The sequence below is a fragment of the Gobio gobio genome, assembly GCF_949357685.1.
Source record: "Gobio gobio genome assembly, chromosome: 23".
Taxonomy (NCBI): Eukaryota; Metazoa; Chordata; class Actinopteri; order Cypriniformes; family Gobionidae; genus Gobio; species Gobio gobio.
The window spans coordinates 37505943-37533062 of record NC_137119.1 but is presented as its reverse complement, the minus strand read 5'-3'; the positions used below and the strand labels follow the sequence as shown (position 1 = coordinate 37533062).

At 36.3% G+C, this 27120-nt stretch overlaps 1 protein-coding gene across 1 annotated transcript; it reads right to left on the bottom strand.

Moving 5' to 3' along the window:
- Positions 1 to 768: 768 nt before the first annotated feature.
- Positions 769 to 26603, bottom strand: klhl14 (kelch-like family member 14). Its single transcript, XM_079806219.1, has 8 exons — positions 25705 to 26603; positions 20421 to 20542; positions 9039 to 9128; positions 8795 to 8873; positions 8415 to 8605; positions 5618 to 5776; positions 5274 to 5431; positions 769 to 1948 (listed from the first exon to the last, which is right to left on the bottom strand). Exons 1-8 carry the CDS (start codon positions 26583 to 26585, stop codon positions 1808 to 1810), a joined length of 1821 nt encoding a protein of 606 aa, XP_079662345.1. The 5' UTR covers positions 26586 to 26603; the 3' UTR covers positions 769 to 1807.
- Positions 26604 to 27120: the final 517 nt, after the last annotated feature.

Sequence of the window (27120 nt, the reverse complement as noted above, 5' to 3'; positions counted from 1 at the left end):
AAATACAACCTTACATTACCAAGTGTTACCATCCCATTTGATAAAATAAACAACAGGGTCAAAAAGTCTGAAATCACTGTTAAAATGCCTCAAATTCAATGCATTAAAAAAAAAAGAAACGCATTATATTATCAGCCAAGCAACTAATTGATTTTTCCCCATACTTGCTATAACAACATACATATTTACACACGCTTAACCTTAAAATGCATTGACAATACTATTCATCAATTGTCATGCCAATTGAAGTAAATTGAAAATTAAATGATTATATTAAAAAAGAAATACAATGAATAAAAGCCAACTACATAATGAAGGCCCAATCTGTTGGCCAAAACAATGGTTTGATATTTTTGTATGCTAGCTTTTACCAATGTGACATCTTGCCCCGTTCTCACCTACACCTCATTTCCAGGTGTCTCAAGGATGTTGCATGCTGGCTGCAAAAGGCGAGCATTGACATTTTTCAAAATTCATGATTTCAAAAATGGCCCAAGAATTTCAATCCTTGAAATGTGCTGATTGAAACAGATCTTCAGTTTGTCCCAGTACGTCTGCTGAAAGTAACACAGGTTTTACCTGTACTTGGGCCTTAAAATGAATTCAAACATTTTGTCAGATATTGTATTTAAACATAGTTTTTCTAATCAGTAAACCAAAAACGAAGAAATGCATCAATTATTGTAAAACTGCAAACACACATAAACAGTTTTATATACAATAGATAAAGGCACTGTGTTGTTGAAGGGGGAGCTCAGACAGATTATTGATCCAGAAATTCCGTTTTTATTTTCATAGACTAAATGTAAAGAACATAACAGGATTTGAGAATAAATCCTATGAGCACAAAAATGTTCCACTGCAAGCGATTATTTACAACAATGAAAAACATTCCCTTTTCTCATCAAAAGGGCCGACAAACACCAGTGCAACAAATTCAGATTTCATATCACGTCTCAGAGAAACCAATCAGGCCAATAATTTATATGATTTAAAATGTCTGATTTTATAATGGGCAATTTTAAGAAATAAAGCAGCCTGATATTTAAAATAGGCACTGTGAGATATGAACAGATATTAACATAAAGAAATATGTATACCCACAGTATAACACAATAAGCTTTCCACTTCACGCCATGCATATATACCACATGGCTAAATAAATAATATACTGATTGTTCAAACAATAAATCATAACTTGTGTTTTACTGAAATGTTTTTTTTTAATAACTGACATTAATTCCCCTCTCATCTGTACAAATAACAATGTGCCACTTAAGTATGGCGGCAATATCAATAACAAGCAGACGTGGTGTGATATATATTAAATAGCTGATATCTAGTCTACAGTGTACACAGAATCATGATTTTTGCTTGTAAAAACATGAGTATTCCTTTGTCAACCCACTTCAGCGTTGACTTTGATCAGCGATTTCCACAAAATACAAAGTACGTATGGAAGCTATATCGATTTGGTTCGAAAAAAAGTATGCGTGCTACTGTATGTCAAGTTAAGCAAAAACATTTACGATAAAAAAAGGATTGAATGGGAGCAGTTGAATGTCAACACACGTGAGCATCAAATACGCAAAGTTGATGATTATATCAGTTTAAAACCTTTTAAGTATGAAAGAAACAAAGTGCTCTTGTCAGACCAGTAAAAAAATAATAATCTGTACACCTCATCACCTCCTGTTCAAAAGCTGGGGGCGTTCCGTACGCAGAGTCTCCTCGTTTGTTTGATTCGTTTAGCGATTGACTTTCCATCCCGACAAGTTTTGCCTCGTTTTTTTGCCATTCTATATAGTTATTTGTTAAATGGTAAACAGGCCGGCAGTATGACTGTGGCACAGGCCGGCCCGGCTAAAGGTTCAGCAACCTCTCCTTCCATTTCTGTCCATGTGCCTTTCTCTGGGCTGTAACAAATGGTGGATGACTTGTATGCCCCCTGCAAGAGATGTTCAACTAGTTATTCTCACAATATTTCACACTTCAAAATGCTTCAAAATGCTTTTAATGTATGTACATTCATAGGGCCCTATTTTAACGATAAAAAAAAACATTGAGCGCTCCAGGCGCATGGTCCAAAAGGGTTGTACCTAGTCTCTTAATGGGTCATGGGTGTGTTTTGGGCGTAATGGGCAATAAACCAATCAAAGTCTCATTTCCCATTCCCTTTAAAAGCCAGTTGCCCTCGCGCCATGGCGGAATTTGCAAGACTGAACGCTTCTCCAGAGAGGAATCCTTTTATTTTTCAGACCAGCACGCCCATAGGCAAACAGATGGGCACGAGTGTATTTGCTGTTTAAACAACGTGCCCACGTTTCCAGCGTCTCCAGTCGCTTTCATATGTAAATTGCGTGAGCATATTTTGTCCATTCAATTGAAAGATCTGAAAAGCCCATATATTTACCGCTCATAGACCCTCCCCTTGAAGAAAGCATGACAGAAGTGGTTGAAAGTGGACAAAAGAGACGGATTAAAACACCAGGTGTAAATGGGAAAGTGTCTCCCTCATCTACTTGTGATCCAATCGACCAAAACGCATCTTAATACCAGGTGTAAACAGGGCCTTAAACAACAATCAAAAAAAGAGTCCTATTTAATAATAGGTGCGTCTCAATCAGCTCCCTAGGAGTCCAGAATGGCAGCACAGATTTTGTCAATGGTGAAGTGAGTAATATCAGAATGGCAAAAATAGCGGTTGTTTTCAAACAGGTTTCCTGAACCCCTCTACCATTGGTCAGTCAAACGGATAGTCCCACCCCCAACCTCACACCACAGACCCTTTTCACAGACTGTGATGACGCGTTTTAACGGTCATCAATATCGTAAATCCGGCAGCGTTTTTTGTATTTTCATTTTTTTTTTTTATATATATATATATGTACATTTATAACACTAATACTTTGTATTTTATTACTTTTGCATCAAATTACAATACAAAAGTTACCGCTGCTGTGAGGGTGTTTAGTAATAGCGTCTATGGGAGTTATGGACTTATTTCTCTCTTTTCACTGCCGTTATCAATCTCACTCTATTTTTTCCCTCTTTTTGAAAGTTGTGAAATAACAACTGTGGCGTTTTTCTTTTGCTATGTGAGCAAATGGTCACACAGAAAAATATTTAATGTATTCTCTAGGGATGCCACAATTCTCAATATAATATTGAACCGTTCGGTACAGCATTCACGGTTCAATACGCGCTTGTGAATTGCGTTTTTTTAGGTTTTGCATTTAATTAATTATTTTTCTACACATTCTATCATTTGCCTCCATCCCAATATACTGAACAACGCGACATACATTCACATCACACGTTAGTGGTAGAGTTATACTCACGGAACACTATAGTTATTCACAATCACGAAAGTTCATTATTTGCATGCGTTTTAAAGCCTTGCCGGTTTCATTCACGTGCACGGTTTTAATATGCGCTTTTCCGAGTGCGCGCACTAAGTAAAATCGGCGCCTGTGTCTGCACGATGCACGCAGGTCTTAAACTGACAGCAGCGCAGCCTGAACACGCGGTCCTTAAAGGGACAGTTCACCTCTAAAATTATGTCATTATTTACTCACTCTAATATTGTTTCAAACCTGTATTCATTTCTCGATGACAGAATTTTCATTTTTGAATGAACTATCCCTTTAATGTTAATACAACAACAAAAGACAAAGAGAAAACCACTCATTGCTCTTGACTGAAAAACTAATAGCAGTAGCTAAGAATCAATGTATATATTATATAGGTAAGTCTATGTAGTGTTTTATTTTTACATTTATTCATTCAGTTTCATACGTAAATGCTGCTGTACTGAGCTGCCAGTGTAAATCTTTATATATATTTATTTTATATTATACAATACACTAGGAATACAAGGTTTTTTTTTTAAAGTAAAGTTTTAAGTTTAAGGGAGGTTTTTCAATTCTTTTAAGTAAAATAAAGAAAGAGTATTGCAATAAAAAATAGTCTTTATTCTCCTTAACCTCTTGCTGTTCCTGTCGCCTAAGAATAGAATAACAAAAAATGCATGTGACAAGCCATCAGAACCGAACCGAACCGAAAACCGTGGCTAAAAACCGAGGTATGTATTGAACCGTGGACTAACTGTATTGTGGCATCCCTAGTATTCTCTCATTCACAGCTATAATATTTAACCCAACTATGACGACTTCCGCTCTGAGAAACCCGGAAATGTGAAAAAGGTCTATAGGTTGAACCAGTTTTGCAAAAGCAACTTGTTCAGGGGAATCAACCTACAAATGACTTACAGCTGACTGCAAATTAAACTGAGATACTTTAACATCAAAAAAGTGGCACTTTTCACCTTTAAATTAATTTTGATTATCTACAAGGACATAATAGATGTCAGTTGCTGTACAGTTATAATTTTAATTTAATTTGTAATATTGTTTTTGGCTAAGAATGGTAAAAATGCACAGATATTTTGAAACTGTGTTTTAGCATAAAGATAAAAATGTTAATTTAATTAATTAATAAAATCTCTCTCTCTCTCTCTCTCTCTCTCTCTCTCTCTCTCTCTCTCTCTCTCTCTCTCTCTCTCTCTCTCTCTCTCTCTCTCTCTCTCTCTCTCTCTCTCTCTCTCTCTCTCTCTATATATATATATATATATATATATATATATATATATATATATATATATATATATATACACTCTAAAAAAAAGGTTCTATATGGCACCAAAAATGGTTCTTGGCTCATAATCATAGGGGAACCTTTTTTAGTGCTATATATCACCAATTTTGGTTCTTCAGCGGTTCTTCATCGGTTCTTTGACTAAGTTGCTATATAGCACCTCTGAAGAACTACTGAAGCACCAAAATTGGTGCTATATAGCACTAAAAAATGTTCCCCTATGATTACGAGCCAAGAACCATTTTTGGTGTCATATAGAACCTTTTTTTTAGAGTGATATATATATATATATTTTTTTTTATATATTTTTTTTTATTTAATGTAAAATAATTAAAAAGTGATCAAATAAATCAATAAATAAATAACTTTGCCAATAATTCAATTAATTAAAATATTAAATAATATATTAAATATATAATATATATAATAAAATATTAAATAATATTAAATATAATAAAATATTAAATAATATTGAATATATATATATATATATATATATATATATATATATATATATATATATATATATATATATATATATATATATATATATATATATATATATATATAATTGAATTATTAACATAGTGTATATATTTTAATTGAGATGTGTTTACCATGCTCCAACTGTAGCCCCCAACCAAGTAAATACTGTCATCAAGAACAGCACATCCAGGCCCGCTGCGTCCCTCTAAGATGGGCGTTTGCAGGATATTCCACTGATCTGCTTTAGGGTCATAGCATTCCACCAGCATCACATCCAGATGAGAGAATCCTACACACAGAGGAAAACAGTCAGAGGAAAACCCCAGGCGTATATGCCAAGGTCTTACTTTGCAGAGGCGTCTAAGGGTTGCAAGCTTGGAATCTAATCATTGAATGAAACTATATTGATCACTGTTGTGTACACAGTCAGTGCAGCCCCCTCTGCTGAGATTTGGGTTACGGCTATATAAATTACCCTTTAAGTGGTTGCCCCCAATAGCGTAGAGGCGGTCGCTCATGCCTGCGAGAGCGTGGATGGCTCGCTTAGTGTTCATGTCCTGTTTCCGAGCCCACACGTCCATCACGGGGTCGTAGCAGTACAGCCAAGACACGTATTCGCCGTTGTGAACCCCACCTGAAGCATAACACACACAATACCAATTTCAACATAAGGACCGAGTATTGTCAATTTAGAGATTGTCAAAAAAATTAAGTCAACATGGAATCAAAATTCGTTTTTACTTTCTAAATGCACATGCCTGGTCTTTTTTATCCAAAGAGACTTGCATTGCATTGAAGATATAAACTTATTTATCAGTTCATGCATTTGAGCTTGGTGTTGCAAGCACAACGCTCGACTGTTTAGGCTACAGGAACGATTTAAGTTATTCTAAATAAAAAAATTTGTCTATTCTGAAACGTCTTTCCTTTTTGTCTAATGTCAAGTACTTTTCGCCCAATCATGTGTCATATAGAGACATGGCAACACTTTAGTTTAGGGTCCAGTTCTCACTATTAACTAGTTGTTTATTAGCTGGCATATTACTAGGATATTGTCTGTTTATGATTACTTATAAAGCACATATTAATGCCTTATTCTGCATGACCATATTCTACATCCCTTAATCCTATACCAATACTAGGAACTAACAATCATTTTGATAATCGTCTATTTAGCTGATTATTTCTTTGATTTCATTAATTTTTAATTTTTTTTTAATTGAAAAAACACACTATTCCACATCCTACCCAATGCTCTCCTTCACATGCAAAAGAGCTATAAAGCAAAAGGATCGTGTAACCCCTTTTTGGGAATGGACGTGAAAATGCATGTACGTTTGGTCTTGTTTTAAAGAAGACACTCTGCAGATTATTGCTGAAGTGAAAGCACATCAAAAAAAATTAAGTTATGAAAGTTTAAATTTACTGTAAATCAAATGTACTGAACTAAATATTTTTTATTTTTTATTAAATATATATTTGACAAAATATTTTTACTCTAAAATTACTATCAAATCAAAGCCATATGTCTAACCACGTTGTGTTCCAAATATGAAGTTGATAAAAAAAAAAAAATTGAAGTTCCCATGAGATTTTGTTGAGGCATAATACCAAAAATAGCCACCGGGTGACAAACATTCCATTGAATATTTTTTATGCATTCTCCTGTAACAAATTAATACATTTCTGTCCAAATATCACTTCTATCACATAAAATGGAAACTTGAGACCTTTCTGATGATACGCGTTTTGTCAAGATTAGAAAAGGTTTTGATTATAAATTATGAAACATGATGACGCCCAACAGGGGAGGAGCCCGCTAAAAGAATTTAGAGTACCGTTTCTATGGTAACGCAATGTCTAATTTCAAAACGGTTTTCACAGGATGAATTTTGAGTTTGTAAGCTTTCGATGGATACCTAGCGCATGATAATTACTAAAATATGTGATATAAAAAGGCGATAAAAAAGATAATATTATATTTTAGAGGATAATATATAGAGTATACTTTTTAGAGAATATTATTTTATAAATACTAGAATATATGTTTTATTATGAACCTTTAGCATGTAAACCAAAGTTTCAATGATTAAAAGTGCATCGACTTTTTGTGACAATGGTCAGAACTCCTGTTATGATTCGATTTTTTTAGGGTGCACTCATGTTATAAATACATCTATTACTGTACCTACATAATTTGTAACAAATATCTGTGGTAAAATATCTATTTAAGAGTCTTAGACCTTTCCAACGATATATAGTTTGTCATGATTAGATTAGGATTTCATTGTAATATAGTGAAGTAAACTTAGGCGTCCTGCTGGCGGGACATGAAGCGACTGGCGGAAGTTTTCTGTTCACGGTGGGAAGACGCGACTAATAAATAATGATATTCATTGTCGATGATTTTCATTATTGATTTTATCAATTAGTTGTTGCAGCCCTACCCAAAACCTAAACTTAAAGGAACACACTTTTACCGTTTTCGAATCCATTCAGTCGATCTCCGGGTCTGGCGGTAGCACTTTTAGCATAGCTTAGCATAGATCATTGAATCTGATTAGACCGTTAGCATCTCGCTCAAAAAAATGACTAAAACGTTTCGATATTTTTCCTATTTAAAACTTGACTCTTCTGTAGTTACATCGTGTACTAAGACCGACGGGAAATGAAAAGTTGCAGTTTTCTAGACCGATATGGTTAGGAACTATTCTCTCATTCCTGCGTAATAATCAAGGAACTTTGTGCCGTACCATTTTTTTGAGCGAGATGCTAACGGTCTAATCAGATTCAATGATCTATGCTAAGCTATGCTAAAAGTGCTACCGCCAGACTCAGAGATCGGCTGAATGGATTTAAAAACGGTAAACTGTTTACCTCAAGGGGAGCTGGAAAATGAGCCTATTTTCAAAAATAGTGGCGTGTTCCTTTAACAACTATTTTACTAACTATTAATAAGCAGTGACAATTGGACCCTAAACTGAAGTGTGACCAGAGACACTTTTCACAATCCAATGAATTCCCTATGGATAAATTTGAGTCCTGTCCAACATTTTTTGTTTTGCTTTTGAATGCCATTTTTATATTGAATTTATAATGTTTTTAAAATAGTAAAAAAGTAGCTGTTCAAAATACATCTAAGAAATAACATTGAACTGTGCTGTTAATGGTACAGCAAGTCACTTGTAGACTTCATCGCTGTAACGGCACCTGTTAGTAACGTCTCAGAAACTTTGATTAATTCACTGTTTGGATGAGGTGTATCGTCAGACCTGAGATGTATATTTTCCCATTGTGCACGGCGCCTGCGTGTGCAGCCAGCGGCTGAGGAAGAGACGAAACGTAATTCCATTCGTTTGTCTCAAGGTTATAGGCTTCAACGCTAGACAGATAACCTGTCTCGTTCCTTCCCCCAACAACATACAAGTGCTTATCCAGGCAGCAAGCGAAGAAACTCGCTCTCCTGAAACAAAGACAAGATGAAAAGATCGTCTCTTAAAATCAGTCAACGTAGAGACTGTTTACAGCAAATATCCCCGTCGCAACCAAGAGTGAAAAATTCATCACAAAGGCTTAAGAAATAATTATAGCCATGTTAGGAAGAGCTCTTATTATTTTATGAATAATAAGTCATTTTCAGAAGGCATCATACCTCTCCTGCATGGGCGGTAGTTGGATCCAGCTATTGAATCTCGGATCATAGCGACTTACAAAGTTAGTGCTGTGTTTGCCTGCAAAGATGATGCACATATTAGTTTTATTCCACAGTAACATCACAAACACTGTTTGAAATAAAAAACACAGTGTTTTCATAGCAATAATGCACATTATAAAATCAATGTCAGTGATAACATTGATTTTATTCAGCTTTTCATAGACATTTAATCATGTTTTACCATTAGGGTTCCATTGGTCTTCTCCACCCAATAAAAGCAGGAAGTTCTCCACCTCAACTACACAGTGATGGGCGCTGTTATACGGCATTACTACAACACAGAGACACAACAGATGAGTCTAGTGCAATAAGAAAGTGATACATCTGAATAGTGAAAGGTCCATACATTAGCCAAGCCGATGATATTTGACCACTTTGAGATTATCAGCATCCTCAAATCAGTAATTACAGTAAATATTATGTGAACTGTTGTTCATTTAAAGTTTACACATCATTTGATATTGTATTAAATATGTAAAGGATCATGTAAAGTCAACCATTGCAGCAATCCCACTAATCCCACAAAGAAATAACACTCAAGAAACATTAAATCATCAAAGTAATATCATTCAATTTCATCAGGATTTGACAAATGTAACCATTCAGAGCTAATGCCCAAATTATTGTTTTATTAAAAGCCACAAATGAACATCTGGTCATAAACTACATGTGCAACTTTATTACCCATTGTGGCATAATAAATGTATTTAAACTGAATATATAAAATATATAGAAAGGTTATGATTTCTGAAGGATCGTGTGACACTGAAGTAATGATGCTAAAAATACAGATTTGCATCACAGGAATAAATTATATTTTAAAGTTTTTTATATTTCACAATATAATTTTTCTGTATTTTTAATCAAATAAATGCAGCCTTGATGAGCATAAGAGACTTCTTTTAAAAACATAAAAAATAGTAATGTTTCCAAACTTTTGACCGGTAAATTTATACATGTTTATATATATATGTGTGTGTGTGTGTGTGTGTGTGTGTGTGTGTGTGTGTGTGTGTGTGTGTGTGTGTGTGTGTGTGTGTGTGTGTGACCCTGGACTCAAATACCAGTCATAAGGGTAATTTGTTTTTAATTGACAACTATTTGAAAATCTGGAATCTGAGGGTGTAAAAAAATCTAAATATTGAGAAAATGACCTTTAAAGTTGTCCAAATGAAGTCCTTAGCAATGCATTTTACTACTAATAATACATTTTTATATATTTACGCTAGGAAATTTACAAAATATCTTCATGGAACAAGATCTTTACTTAATATTTTTGGCATAAAAGAAAAATGTATAATTTTGACCCATACAATGTATTGTTGGCTATTGTCACAAATATACCCGTGAGACTTATGACTGGTATAATATATATTATACTATACATTTGATCTATTAATTTTTTTTCTAGGAATCACTCAAATGAAAGATACAAAAATTGCAATATACAAAATAAACAACAAAAACCAAAAGAAACACTGCATACAATATAGTTTATAGTTTGAGCTCCTCACAAAAAAATATATATATATTTCTCAATATTCTGAATAAAATGCCACAACTAATCAAATAGCACTATATTAACCGTTTTGTGGTAGATTTCTGATGTACAGGCTGCTTTCCAGCACTATTCCTTCCTGTCTCCATCTCCTCTCATTCTCCAGCTCCTGCAAAAAGTGACCCCCAGTTGAAATAGAGAGAAATGGTCGTAGGGTGACAGTCATAATGAACATGATCATGTTCACTCCATAAATCTCCGTCCGGTGCCCGTGCAGCGTAAATCAGTCGTACGCTAAGAGCCACCTGTCTGCCTCGATCATTCATTTCCACTGCCACATCTCCGCTGCCTGATGGATCACAGTTGCTGTAAAATTAGACAGCCTTGAATCACGCTTTTTTCCATTTGGCCTCTTCTACCGCAATCTAACTGGAGTCTGACGCACAGAGGCCTTTCCGTTGAGAACGGATTCGGACTGAATCTCACAGCTCCGTCCCACGAGGGGAACCTCTCAGCTGTCTCGCTGCACACAAAACCTGATTGACAGAGATCTGACTGTCAGCGAGAGAATGATTTGGCTTCTCAGGTGTCTGGAGCCATGCGGGGCTTTTGTGGCCTGCTGACATTTACTACACGTCCCAACAGGCTCAGCTTTGGAAGGTGATTTGTTGCGAGATGATTCAAATGATCAAGAGGTCACAGTCTAGGCTTTGTTATTGATCTTCTTACAGCCTGATCTACACAGGTGCAGATGCATCATATTGCTAAACTGACTGATAAGAAGCCTGCACAGTGAAGACATATGATATTGACTTTTCAAAGGAACAAATCTCCTGAAATTCAGCTCACAAGGTCTTTGTTTTTCAGTCTTTTAACACAGAAAAAAAAAAAAAAAAAAAAAAAAAAAAATATATATATATATATATATATATATATATATATATATATATATATATATATATATATATATATATATATATATATATATATATCTGAGATAAAGTTTATGACAGTGTATTGAGTAAATCTCACAAAGCCTTAATACTTTTATTCTAGTAAAAAAAGTGCTTAATTTTCATGAAAATGTATCAATGTAAATATAAGAAAATAAATAAAACAATCAAATAAATAATTAAATAAATAAAAACTATAAAAATATATATGTAAATTAAGGTAAATTGTCAATTCAGTTTGTGAATTCATCATAGTATCAATGTATGTATTTATTAATAATGCGTATTGAAATGCTTTTAATTTATGCCGATTTAAATAAAAATAAAACTGCAAAAAGAAACAACTATTACAGTAATATAAATCCAGTGAGAATCATCATTGAGAAGAATAAAATAAATGGAAAAAAGTAGAAAAGTGCTTAATTATCATGAAAACGTATTAATGTAAATATAAGAAAATAAATAAAAATCAAATAAATTATTAATAAGTAAAAAACCTAGAATATATATATATATATATATATATATATCAGAGTTTCCGCTAGAAAAAAATGGTGCCGGTCAAAGTGACCGGCAGAGGTTTCGTTTTCCGGACATTTTGATGATATGCCGGTCAAATATCGCCTCTTAATTATTCAAGTTGAGGAAAACTGAAAGCAGTTTATGTAACTTAAAAAAATGACATAATCAGGCCGTATATGCAACATGTTTATTAGCCTAACTTTCAAATAGACGGGGAAAAAAACATGAACGTCCGATTGGCGTCAATCAACCAATTTTTTTTACTATGGTTTCACATTTCATAGTTTAACAAACCAACCCCCCTTCCCCACATAAAATATCCGAATATAGCATTGTTTTTACTCAAGCAAATTTAATTATAAACTCAGTATGTCTCATTTAGTTGGTAACATTTAAATTGGCCACCGTGTAAATGACTCCTTGTCAAATGAACTTGAACAAACAAATGACTAGGCCTATAACATTGTCTCGCGTCATTTTTGGCTACTTTTTACGCTTTTTTGCAGTGCTGAATTGTGCAGCTGCCGACTTAAAATCAAAAGTTCCCAGTGTCTCTCCACAACTTGCAATGCGCATAAGCCACGTAACCTTGTTCTCCGCAAGGCGATCGCTGCTTCGTCTTGATCCGATTCTGCAGTGAGAACCCCCTCTCTGCAGGAACACTCGAGACCGGGATTACACAGGCTATCTTGGCGAGCTTGGTCCACTCTGGATACATTTCGCTGAAATCACATATGAGGACTTCGCAGGCTGTGGAGAAATGCAATCCTCCATAGCCACGGAGCGCTGTCATGACAGCGAGGGCATCACGTCGCAGGCTTACGGTATCGATAAGAGGAGCGGTGTCCGCAGAAGGCTTGTAAAATGGCAAACAATCCTTCTGATCGCTGGTTCTGCATATTCTTGGAGAGCTATTTGTCAGATTTGGAGAGCTATTTGTCAGATTTTAATCTGAAATTTTAATCTGACAATTTGACCGAAAAGATTTAATTTTTTCGGACATTTAATTTTTTTCCCGGCCAATGTCCGGTAATTACCGGACAACGGAAACCCTGATATATATATATATATATATATATATATATATATATATATATATGTATATATATATATATATATATATATATATATATTATTTTTTTTTTTTTTTTCTTCTAGGTTTTTATATATATATATTATATATATATATATATTAATAAATAAAAAAACCTAGAAAAAAAAAAAAAAAAAAAATATATATATATATATATATATATTTTTTTTTTTTTCTAGGTTTTTTTATTTATTAATATATATATAATATATATATAAAAACCTAGAAAAAAAAAAAGAAAAAAAAAAAAAAAAAAATATATATATATATATATATATATATATATATATATATATATATATATATATATATTCTAGGTTTTTTTATTTATTAATGATTGATTTGATTTTTATTTATTTTCTTATATTTACATTAATACGTTTTCATGATAATTAAGCACTTTTCTACTTTTTTCCATTTATTTTATTAAATTTCTGCCAACTTAAATATAAAACTGCAAAAAGAAACAACTATTACAGTAATACAAATATAAGATTACAAATATAATATTGAGATTAATAGAAATGGAAAAGTGCTTAAATGTTATGAAAATAAGTTCTTAATGGCTCTGAAATAGTCGTTATTTCTCAATTTCTAAATTTGTTTACTTCATGTTAACACGTTTAAAGTGAAACATGCTGTCACTAATCTAAATGAATAACACAATGGCATTAAATGCACAATATGGAGTAATCAACACATTTCAACTTATGACAAATAACAAATAACTGTTTTGCCTCCTCTCATTTTGACCCTAGCACACTGAGTGCACTAGGTGGCAGTCTCAGCACAGAGCAGAAAGCCAGGGAAGCAGAGAGGTGCAGCCAGTCATGAGAACCATCCTAAATAGTGCTGATGAAGGTTTTAATCAGTCGCTGTTCCCCCCCTTTTGGGTTTCGGCTCATTGCAAAGTTATGATTGAATGTTAATAACCTGCACACCCCAAACGACATCAAGGGGCTGCTGGTGTGTTCACAGGATGATTTTGCAGTTTGGTCGCTCCGCCTGGCCATGGGCCATTTAAGACTCGACGTCTGAGGCAGAAATAAAGGACATTACACTATGACCTTATGAGTGTAAGTTATATAGATCCAGATGTAATTCATTAATGAATGTTATGCATGCTGCCAAACGCTTGCAAGCAGGTTTCGGAGCGTAAGGTGTCTTTGTAGGTCTCACACCTCAGCGATGCAGTGATTGGATGACTGAACGCAATCTTAGCCATAAAACAAAATTACTGCACGTCCGTTTATGTCCTTGTTTTGCCTCGGCAAGGGACAGACACTATAGAATCGTTTTAATTAAATCATAATACATTGTGTCTTGGCTCATTGCTAAATTGCAAAAACGAACATACTTTGCATCTTATATTGAGCTATATAGACGGATTATAATCCATTTATATGGTTTAAAAGAGTTTCCACTTGCCAAGTTTCTCTCCAAACACATGACCTGTAATGTTTTAGAAGAATAGACTCCTGGCATTTTGAGTGAGGAGGCTTTTGCTATCCCACAAGCCACCTGGAGCTTACCATATACATACACTGGGGAGAACAAGTATTTGATACACTGCCGATTTTGCAGATTTTTCTACTTATAAAGCATGTTGAAGTCTGTAATTTTTATCATAGGTACACTTCAACTGTGAGAGACAAAAATCCAGAAAATCACATTGTATGATTTTTAAATAATTAATTTGCATTTTATTGATCACCTACCAACCAGTAAGAATTTCCGGCTCACACAGACCTGTTCGTTTTTCTTTAAGAAGCCCTCCTGTTCTCGACTCATTACCTGCATTAACTGCACCTGTTTGAACTCGTTTCCTGTATAAAAGACACCTGTCCACACACTCCATCAAACACACTCCAACCTCTCCACAATGGCCAAGACCAGAGAGCTGTGTAAGGACATCAGGGATAAAATTGTAGACCTGCACAAGCCTGGGATGGGCTACAGGACAATAGGCAAGCAGCTTGGTGAGAAGGCAACAACTGTTGGTGCAATTATTAGAAAATGGACGAAGTTCAAGATGGCGGTCAATCTCCCTCGGTCTGGGGCACATGCAAGATCTCACCACGTAGGGCATCAATGATCATGAGGAAGGTGAGGGATCAGCCCAGAACTACACGGCAGGACCTGCTCAATGACCTGAAGAGAGCTGGGACCACAGTCTCAAAGAAAACCATTAGTAACACACTACGCCGTCATGGATTAAAATCCTGCAGCGCACGCAAGGTCCCCCTGATCAAGCCAGCGCATGTCCAGACACGTCTGAAGTTTGCCAATGACCATCTGGATGATCTAGAGGAGGAATGGGAGAAGGTCATGTGGTCTCAAGACAAAAATAGAGCTTTTAGGTCTAAACTCCACTCGCCGTGTTTTAGAGGAAGAAGAAGGATGAGTACAACCCCAAGAACACCATCCCAACCGTGAAGCATGGAGGTGGAAAATCATTCTTTGGGGATGCTTTCCTGCAAATAGGACAGGACGACTGCACCGTATTGAGGGGAAGATGGATGGGGCCATGTATCGCGAGATCTTGGCCAACAACCTCCTTCCCTCAGTAAGAGCATTGAAGATGGGTCGTGGCTGGGTCTGCCATCATGACAACGACACGAAACACACTGCCAGGGCAACTAAGGAGTGGCTCCGTGAGAAGCGTCTGAAGGTCCTGCAGTGGCCTAGCCAGTCTCCAGACCTGAACCCAATAGAGAATCTTTGGAGGGAGCTGAAAGTCTGTATTGCCCAGCGACAGCCCCGAAACCTGAAGGATCTGGAGAAGGTCTGTATGGAGGAGTGGGCCAAAATCCCTGCTGCAGTGTGTGCAAACCTGCTCAAGAACTACAGGAAACGTATGATCTCTGTAATTGCAAACAAAGGTTTCTGTACCAAATATTGAGTTCTGCTTTTCTGATGTATCAAATACTTATGTCATGCAATAAAATGCAAATTAATTACTTAAAAATCATACAATGTGATTTTCTGGATTTTCTCTCACAGTCGAAGTGTACCTATGATACAAATTACAGACTTCTACATGCTTTGTAAGTGGGCAAACCTGCAAAATCTTATCAAATACTTGTTCTCCCCACTGTATACACATACAGTAACAGAGTGACTGACACATGTACAGACAGACTCTGAACTAGTTTAGAGATTATTTGAACAATAATACACAGTTCTAACTATCTGATTAACAGCTAGCACTAGGGCTAATATCTAGCCGCACGCAATAATTGCTGTATTAAAGACTTTACTTTTGACTCTGATACATTATATCAACTAACAATTTGTTTAGAGGAAAATATGCAAATGCACAGGAAAGAAAAATCACCAAGAAGATCTCTTTATTGCCTCAATTGTTTCTCGTAGACAGCAATGAAATTACATTTAGAGCAAATGAGACCTGTCTCCAGCTTCTCAGATGTTTCACCTGAGATAAAGACCCTTGTAATCTCCACTAGATTTCAGAAGAGATCACAGCAATGTCTCAAACTGTGTCTGCAATCAAAAGTCAGAGATCTCAAAGTGAACTCAAATATTTGAGGATCTTAAAGGGATACTCCACCCAAAACTGAAATTCTACCATAATTTACTCACTCTCTCATGTTCTTTCAAACCTGTATGCTTTACACATTTCTCAAAATATCTTTTTTATGTTTCACAGAAGACAGACAGACATGCAGTTTTGGAACGACATTAGGGGTGAAACGGATCGTAGTTGATCCGTGATCCGTACGGACCAGGCCCCATGTGATTCACGGATTAATTGCAAGTTTAACCACAATAAAGTCAAAGTTGATCATTTACACATTCAAGCGATTTTAAACCATTCAAGCAGAATGAGAGGCTAAAGAGAACTCGAACAGTGAATTAATTCCTCTTTAGCGTCTCCTTGCACTTGGATGGACACAAACACACAAAATGATGTCAAAATACCCGTCTCGGCAAGTATCCTCATAAACACAGTTGGTTAATGTAAAGTTGAGAAAGAAACTGGATGTGTATCATTATATTGGATCGGTGCATGAAAGTGAAAGATCTTAAAGTGACAGCAGCCAATAAAAATCTTCTGCTCTCTGTGTCATTAATGTTAATCAAACAGCTTTAACAAATATTAATCTACAGGGCTCGACATTAACGCTTGTCTGCTTGTCCGGGACAATTGGATTTTTTGAAGGGGCAAGTGAAATAGAATTTTACTTGCCGGAACGGACAAGTAGCCTGATAACACGTCATTAACAAAAAATAACTAGGGTATCACCAAAATGCAAGAATGATTCTGCATTCATTAGTGTAAGTGGCGATCTATAGTGGATAATAATATATAATGTATAATGAAATGATGGTAACTATAACGTTGAATAACATCACGACTGAAAATGACACTGATTTCATATGACAGTTCCATAAACAATTATTAACATTAAGTCACTTACATTTTAGATACAATATTGATTGTTTTTGTTCTATTTCAGCAGCGAAAATAGTTCCAAACAAAGATCACAGCAGAACGCGTGTCACCGCAACAGCGTGTTAGTGAATGATTCAGCGTTTTGAATGAATCGGTTGAATCAAAGATTCAATGACCTATTCGTAAACGACTGCCTCATTCTTGAACGAATCATCCATTTGAATGAATCGACTCAATGACTCGCTCATTAAGACGTCACCTGCCGCCACCTACTGGCGTTTTAGTTTCATGTTTAAACATTCTTTCCAACTTTTCTTATTTGTATATTCAAAAAATATTTAAAACAATCTCATAACATTATTTAATGCAGTTGTAATTTTTCAGTGTAAATTATTTAATTTAATTGGTAACAGCCCTATAGTGTCTTCTAATTTAATTTATTGATCAAATTTAAGAATATAAAAGGAAAGCTGAAGCATAGCCTATATTTAATAAGATTAGGCGCAAAATGCCCTATATGTCAAAGCTGATTGAACAATGGTGAGAATAGTGCTTCAGAATACATTTTATTTACAACACACAAAAAAAATATTTTTTTCCGGACAAGCAATTTTTTTACTCAGACAAGTGAATGAAAGATTAGCCCTGATCTATATTAAATGTATACAGTGAACACTATAGTGTTATTTTACATTGAATTATTACATTTATGTACCTGAAATAAATACCACTGTTAGACATTAATTTATTTGTAACTTTGTTCTATTGTATTTATCTATGCTTGTAATAGACCCTTTTCACATATCCCGGTTTCTCAGACTGGAAGTTGTCATAGTTGGTTTAACTTTTATAGCGGTGAATGAGAGTATACATTAAATATTTTTTGTGTGTCCCCATTTGCTCAAATAGCAAAAGAAAAACTCCACAGTAGTAATTTCAAAACTTTCAAAAAGTGGGAAAAATAGAGTGAGATTGATAACGGCAGTGAAAAGAGAGAAATATGTTAAAATATACCATCACTCCCATAGACGCTGTATTAGAAACACCCTCACAGCAGCGGTAACTTGTTTTTTTTGTAATTTGATGTAAAAGTAAAAAATACAATGTATTAGTGTTATAAATGTACATACATTTAAAAAACTTTGCAGGATTTACGGTATTAATGACCGTTAAATTATTGAACTTTAATAGTTAGGCTACTTAGTCAAGTACTTAAAGTGAGCTTTAAAGGCACAATATGTAAGATTTTGGATTAAAATATCCAAAACCCACTAGAACAATGGTATATATTTTTTTGATTTGTGTACTGACATTATCCCAAATGTTTCCAAGAATGTTTAAATCCAGAGAAATAAGACATTTTAACCAGAACACGGACCGTGTCCGTGCGTCGCCTATCAATTACATTAACCCACATTATCCTCGGTTTCTGGTTTTATTTTGTTGAAACCATGGAAACATCAAAGACGCTTTAATACATTATGTGTTTTATTAGACAGGTGAGCAACTGATTGGATACATTCAACGACAGAAAACTAATCACTGTTCTACAGCTCAACACTTATTGTTTAAATCTCGTTTTCTTGATTTACCGCGAGTACCATGTTTTACCATGCCTAATATCGATCTAGCTCACTGCAGTGTGCAACAAGTGTCTCATAGCAGCCGCTGAGCGAACACACAGTAACTTTATAACGTCATTTTCAACACACTCAGATGTATCTAATATGATAAAACAGAGCTGCATTACCCCTCATACGCATGAGCAGAAGAAGCGAAAGCGCTCGTCTGCGGCATAATAAAAGCTCCACTGCTCTCGAGCCGTGTGTCGCGCTCGTCTCTCATTAGCAAACGCTCCAGCGGCCTCGTTCTGCTCCCACCCTGCTTCATACTACAGTAACGTTAATAAATCTTTAATGCATCAGCTCATCCATGAATATGATTTCTGCCCAAGTACTTTCGGATTCTTTTGAGGTGAAGACAACAACAAGCTACGCCTTTGTTTTGAATAAGCGACCTCTTGCGGCAAAAAATACATATTGTGCCTTTAAGTAATACATGGAAAGCAAAGTTAACCCCCCTCCCCCAATTTTTTTTCCTGCTGATCCGAAAAAGGATCTGATCCGTGACTCATAAAACGTAATATGATCTGAACCGTGAGTTTTGTGATCCGCTGAACCACTAAACAACATGAATAAATTATGACAGAATTCTTTTTTGGGTGGAGTATCCCTTTAATTGTTTCTTTTAGAGTGCAAATGGAAACTTTTAGCTTTTTTTCTCCTGATCAAAATCTCACGTGTCTCATCATGAACTCATTAAATTCTTCCAAAACTAAATTATCTGAGCTATGCCACAGTTTATTTACAGCTCTCTACTACAAGTCAACCATTGCCCCCCTTTGTGTCTGTTTTTAATGGTATTAGGAGAAACATCCGAGACAAAATTGAGACTTAAATGAGACATACTAATTAGAAACCTGAGCTTTAAAAGAGCATTGAAAAGGCAGATTCCATTCCACAATTACACTATGGCATCATTTTTCATGATTATGATATCAATACTCAACATTCCGACATATTTGATCTCTATTGTTGTCATTTAAATCCTTCTAAGAATTCTGGCTCTAATTCGTCATGCCAAAACACACGACAAACTATTGGCAGTACGCAAACCGCTCCTGTTCCTTCCCTGCTGCTCACGAAGACAAATGCACTTACGAGAACGTTTGCCCTAATAAAGCAGTTCAATAAGAATACGTGTCATCTTCTGATGATGAATCTTCCCGAGATCATTAGATTAAAATTAATCTTGCTGGCACGCTTATGCAAAAAGACAGGCAAAAAAACAAAAAAACACACACAAGTGAATCCAGGCGTTACAGCTCCACAATGGTGTGAAGGCAGTCATGCTCTGATTAAAAAGTTACATTAAAAGTGATAGTGATACATCATTACCTCCTGCATCTCAGGAAGCTCTCGCTCTATTCTGCTCTGCGATGAAGCACAACCCAACGCAGGCAGGGTTCTTCCTGTGGAAGAGAAAAGATCTATGCTAGCAACACAAGAGCAGGCACTCACTTGTAAGGATCTTCCATGTCTTCTTTTCGTCGTCGTAGTACTGAACCAGATTACTAGGGAGGCGGTCGGGACCCGGAGGCAGGCCCCCGACCAACAGGAGCATCCGTTTGTTTGAGCGAATCCTGTGTTACAGAGGGACGGGGAAACCGATTCATTAACAATTCTGTCATTAGCTGTTATTAGTGCAGAGCAATTACATATTGAATGAGATGCCACAACAAGGTAAAAGCGTGTACAAACACAGCAAGCCGAGCAGAGAACATGAGAGAATATTAATGCTGAATGACTCTATCACCACCGTCAAATGAACAACAAAAAAATGACTTCTATTGATTTGTTCATTTTAAGTTGTAGAATCAATTAGCCTGCGATGATGAAGGATTTGTGTTCTGCGATGCTCATTAATGCAGAATGTAGTTTTAGAAACCTGAGTTAAGTGACTAGTTACTGGTGTAAAACTCAATCAAACTCAATCTGATAAATCTTCATTAAAAGTCTCATTTATTGTGAAATCATGAACATAAACACAAACAAATCATGTGGATGTGGAATAGTGTGTTTTCGCACTTTGTAACAAATCCTTCCCTCGCGGGTCAAAATGACCCGAAGACCTACAATTATATTTAATTTATTGTGTCCAGTAAACTTATTTAATTTCATTTTGATAATTTTAAATTAGATTTTAAATGTTTTTTTTTTTATATTTACCTTTCACGAGTTCACACTTACATCAAATTAAATAGAGTAAAGATTATGTGTATTTGGCGTGCTGTAAAAATAAGAGTTTATTCATTCAAATTGAGGAGATGGGATGGTGGAGGGATGCTAAAAAACTGTCAATGAAAATAAGGTAAATCTGCAGTATATATACACCTCTTATCATTGATTAAATTGATTAACTTAATGTGCTCCACTCCTGTTTAATTAGGTTTAATTATCTGAACGTGCTCCTCCCGAAATTTGTTAATAAAACATCACTTAAGCACATTCTTCACATTCTTTCAACTTGAATTCAAAATATCCCACAATTTCATGCATAACCTACGGAGCAATGCATAACATGACGTGCAAGGGAAAAAAAGTCAATTGTGCACACAATTTACTATTTTGTTCCCTCGTTTTATAAACCATGCGCACAATTTACTATTTCGTTCCCTCAACTTGGTAAACCGTCCACACGATTTACTAATTCGTTCCCTCGATTTTTAGATCGTGAGTATGACTTAGCAAATAGCGGGAATGAATTAGTAAATCGTGGGCATGATCTATAAATCGAGGGAATGATTTAGTAAATAGTGCGCATGATCTATAAATCGAAGGAAACGAATTTGTATATTTTGCACACAATCTATAAATCAAGGGAATGATTTAGTAAATAGTGCGCACAATCTATAAATCGAGGGAACAAATTAGTAAATTTTGCGCACAATCTATAAATCGAGGGAATGATTTAGTAAATAGTGTGCACAATCTATAAATCGAAGGAAACGAATTAGTATATTTTGCACACAATCTATAAATCGAGGGAACGAATTAGTAAATTTTGCGCACAATCTATAAATCGAGGGAATGGTTTAGTAAATAGTGCGCACAATCTATAAATCGAAGGAATGGTTTAGTAAATAGTGCGCACAATCTATAAATCGAAGGAAACGAATTAGTACATTTTGCGCACAATCTATAAATCGAGGGAACGAATTAGTAAATTTTGCGCACAATCTATAAATCGAGGGAATGATTTAGTAAACAGTGCACACGATCTATAAATCGAGGGAATGATTTAGTAAACAGTGCACACAATCTATAAATCGAGGGAATGGTTTAGTAAATAGTGCGCACAATCTATAAATCGAAGGAAACGAATTAGTACATTTTGCGCACAATCTATAAATCGAGGGAACGAATTAGTAAATTTTGCGCACAATCTATAAATCGAGGGAATGATTTAGTAAATTTTGCGCACAATATATAAATCGAGGGAATGATTTAGTAAACAGTGCACACGATCTATAAATCGAGGGAATGATTTAGTAAATAGTGTGCACAATATATAAATCAAGGGAATGATTTAGTAAATAGTGCGCACAATCTATAAATCGAAGGAAACAAATTAGTAAATTTTGCGCACAATCTATAAATTGAGGGAACGGATTAGTAAATTTTGCGCACAATCTATAAATCGAGGGAAACGATTTAGTAAACAGTGTGCACAATCTATAAATCGAGGGAATGGTTTAGTAAATAGTGCGCACAATCTATAAATCGAAGGAAACGAATTAGTACATTTTGCGCACAATCTATAAATCGAGGGAACGAATTAGTAAATTTTGCGCACAATCTATAAATCGAGGGAATGATTTAGTAAATTTTGCGCACAATATATAAATCGAGGGAATGATTTAGTAAACAGTGCACACGATCTATAAATCGAGGGAATGATTTAGTAAATAGTGTGCACAATATATAAATCAAGGGAATGATTTAGTAAATAGTGCGCACAATCTATAAATCGAAGGAAACAAATTAGTAAATTTTGCGCACAATCTATAAATTGAGGGAACGGATTAGTACATTTTGCGCACAATCTATAAATCGAGGGAATGATTTAGTAAACAATGCGCACGATCTATAAATCGAAGGAATGATTTAGTAAATAGTGCGCACAATCTATAAATCAAGGGAATGATTTAGTAACTAGTGCACACAATCTATAAATCGAGGGAATGATTTAGTAAATAGTGTGCACGATCTATAAATCAAGGGAATAATTTAGTAAATAGTGCGCACAATCTATAAATCGAAGGAAACGAATTAATAAATTTTGCACACAATCTATAAATCAAGGGAATGATTTAATAAATAGTGCACATGATCTATAAATCGAAGGAAACGAATTAGTAAATTTTGCGCACAATCTATAAATTGAGGGAATGATTTAGTAAATAGTGCGAACAATCTATAAATCGAGGGAACGAATTAGTAAATTTTGCACACAATCTATAAATCGAGGGAATTATTTAGTAAATAGTGCGCACAATCTATAAATCGAGGAAACAAATTAGTAAATTTTGCGCACAATCTATAAATCGAGGGAACAAATTAGTACATTTTGCACACCATCTATAAATCGAGGGAACTAATTAGTAAATTTTGCACACAATCTATAAATCGAGGGAACGAATTAGTAAATTTTGCGCACAATCTATAAATCGAGGGAACGAATTAGTAAATTTTGCGCACAATCTATAAATCGAGGGAATGATTTAGTAAATAGTGTGCACAATCTATAAATCGAAGGAAACAAATGAGTAAATCTTGCGCACAATCTATAAATCGAGGGAACAAAATGTCATGTGCGGGGCTCCATAATAACCCTTGTAATTGAGCTCAAAATATCTTACATTGGGTATCTTTGCCGACCTCTTGTGGAGAAAAATATATAACATATTTCATGACTTTTTCCATTAGATCGCTCTATATGGATCTGTTCCGCTGGGTACTAACCAGGGCTTAAAAACGGAAAAAAATATCAATCGGTTCACTCCGCGCAGAATCGATATTATAGCGTTTCTGGTTTTCGTTTTCGTTCCTTGAACCGGTTCAGAGCCCTGGTACTAACATCCGTTATCTTAAGTATGCATTCGGATACACATGTAGACAAGTTTTTTTTTGTTTGAAGTTTGAGCATTTTTAGGTTTTTCTATGTGTACTAAACATTCCTTGAATTCCATTCATTCCTAAGGGGATCAAATTGACCCAAGCGGGAAGAATTTCTTTCTTTTTTTTATTTCAAACACAAAACTCCTCAAATCCATTTTTGGGTGTATTCGTGGTTCTAGTATGACAAAAGTCCTAGGGTCTTGGACACTCCAATGAACACTCAATAATAATAATAACAAAAATTGTGGTTAAAATGACCCGAGGGAAGGATTAATCGAAGATATAATCGGCCAACTAATCCATTATCAAAATAATTGTTAGTTGCAGAACAAATTTTCTTAAGTGTGTTTGTTTATTTATAGCTATTTGCTTTAAATGTTATCCCTAAATGACTGTTATACCTTGAATATTGACAAAAAATCAGCCACTGCGGTTGTGATTCAAACTATGTAAAGGTCTTGACAGCCTTATTGCTTCTATTATGTGTTTTGATCCCATAGGCCAAAGTCGTGCATGTGACTACTGTCTGTCATACACATGTCTGTATCCAAATCATTGCTGCTTGCTTAGATCATGAATATGCATCCATCCATTCAGTCAATCAATAATTGAATTTATCAAATCAACTAATGTCGAATCAATAATAAAATATTTAGCTGCAAATTACTATTATCAGTTTAGAGACCTCGCGGTTAGCCAGTGCAATTAAAATCTCAGAGTGAATAAGTGCTTAAAGTCTGGGGGTTCAATATTTACAATCCCTGTCAGCTCTATATCCCTGGGATATAAATGCACAACTCCATTGGACAATGAAACTACTCAGTCTTAAACACTAGCATCATCATCAGGACACTTCAATTGAGTCATTCATTGATTCCATCTCATTTAAGTTCATGGACGATGCTCAGCAATTGATATTACCACAGGTGAGGAGAGCTGATACACAATGATGAGAAGAGTGATTGACAAATAATAACAATTCTGTTAACAAATGCATATTTATATAAAGCCCTTTTGACTTTCATAACATCTTAAAATTCCTGATTCCAAAGTTTCAAATGAGAATCTCATTGCAAACAATCTCTCATATTCTCCAACAACTGATTCCAGTTTATTCCACGGTCACCTATTCCTGCTAATTATCCCATCTGCAGACTGCAATAATGTCTGCAGTATGCAAGCTTGCAACAGTGCTGAAATTAATCAACCCTGAAACAGCACTATGAGGAATAGAATGAGGATCTCACAGATAAGGCAAAGCGTGGAAACTCTGTGAACAAAGATGGATCAGATATTCCAACAAAAGACTGCTAATCTAACCGAATTCAATTCACAAGTTAACTATGCAGCACGTAAGAATGTATGAGATCTTTGCCTAAAAGATTGATCTGTTTACTGACACCTGTCACAAGCCTGTTCCAATAGTATCAGGGCATGATCACGTGCACAGTGTGTTGTACTCTACACTTACATACTCATGTCTGACACACACAACCTAACTGATGAAAACAAACTTGTGAAAATACACAAGTTTGTTTTTTTGTTTCCGTGCACACAACCCCTGGGTTAAATGTATGCGTCTACACAAAAAACATGATCATCATGACCGTGCAGAAGATCCTACCTGCTGGCCGTGGTCTGTCTGCAGTGCTGTCTGAAGGGCATCAGGTGGTAGTTCATGGCGTCTAGGAGCAGTTTCTGGCACACCGGGTCAGTCCTCATAAAGTCCACCGACTGCACCCTCTCCACCAGCTCCGGGGCAGGGATGAGGGCGAAACGCAGGCGCTTCATCAGGTCGGGAGCGTAGTGCATCCTGGTCTCCCTGTCGTGCTCCAACCACAGCACGGACATCTGAAAGAGTGCCAGCTCCGACTCCACGGGCGGAGGCAGGGCGTCCAGCATGGCGCACATCTCCTCAAAGTTCAAGAGGAGCACGTCCTCCACCAGGTACTTGTTGGCGAGCTTCTTGGTCTCGTCCAGCCCGTGCAGAGCTGCGATCTTGCAGATCTGCTTGTAGTTCTGCACCGAGATCTGGTCGTTGAGGAACTGCACGCTGAGTTTGGTGATCTGGGGGATGTTGAGGATCTTGCTGACGGAGAGCACCTCCTCCACTGTGTCCAGGGAGAGGGTGACGTTGGCCGTGTAGAGGTACTCCAGCACCAGCCGCAGACCGATGGAGGAGCAGCCCTGCAGCACCAGGTTGTTGATGCTGGAGCGTGGGCTGGGCAGGAGCTTGTCGTCGGGGGAGGAGGACGGGGTGCCGGTGCTGCCTTGGTCCTTCGCCGCCAGCCCGTCTTCTCTGCTCAGCATGTGCGTGGAGAACAGGGACCTGAAGTACTGCGAGCAGGACGCCAGCACGGCTTTGTGGCAGTGGAACTGCTGTCCCTGTGCCGTGAGCGTCACATCGCAGAAGAGCTGCTTCCTCCACAGGAGGTTGAGACCGTGCAGCAGAGTGTCGCTGTGAGTCGGGTCAAACGTGGAGGTTCGGTCACCCGATCTGGACATGACTTCGGGGCTGCGCACACCTCCTGCGAGCGAGTAAACAATGCCATTGGTGCACTACACTGCATGAGCCAGATTTATAAAAGCATATGCATTATTCTGAAAGCATCATGCATGCATGAGCATCTCAACAGTATATAATGCATGCATTCTAACGCATTAAGTTTGCAGCAGCACGCATCAGCTGCTTTGGAACAAGCACATGCATTACAAAGCACACGAATGGTTGCATACCCATCTATACGTCTCGTGCATGCGTTCTTGAGCACGTCAAATCCAATGGTCGCTGCGGGCTGAAACAAACTACGCCGGGTTGTTGAGAAGCAAAGCCCACGATGCAGCCTGCAAACTGCCCGCTATCCGTTATCCGGCCACGCAAACGCACACCCCCTTACAAGACATAAATGCATGCACACATTCCCCCCGATATGCGTTACAAAAGCAATTAGTTTGTCTCCCGCAACATCAGCATCACCACCATAGATGTGCGGTTGCGCATCGCTTTGGTCGGCGACAACACAATGCGATCTCTCCGTTC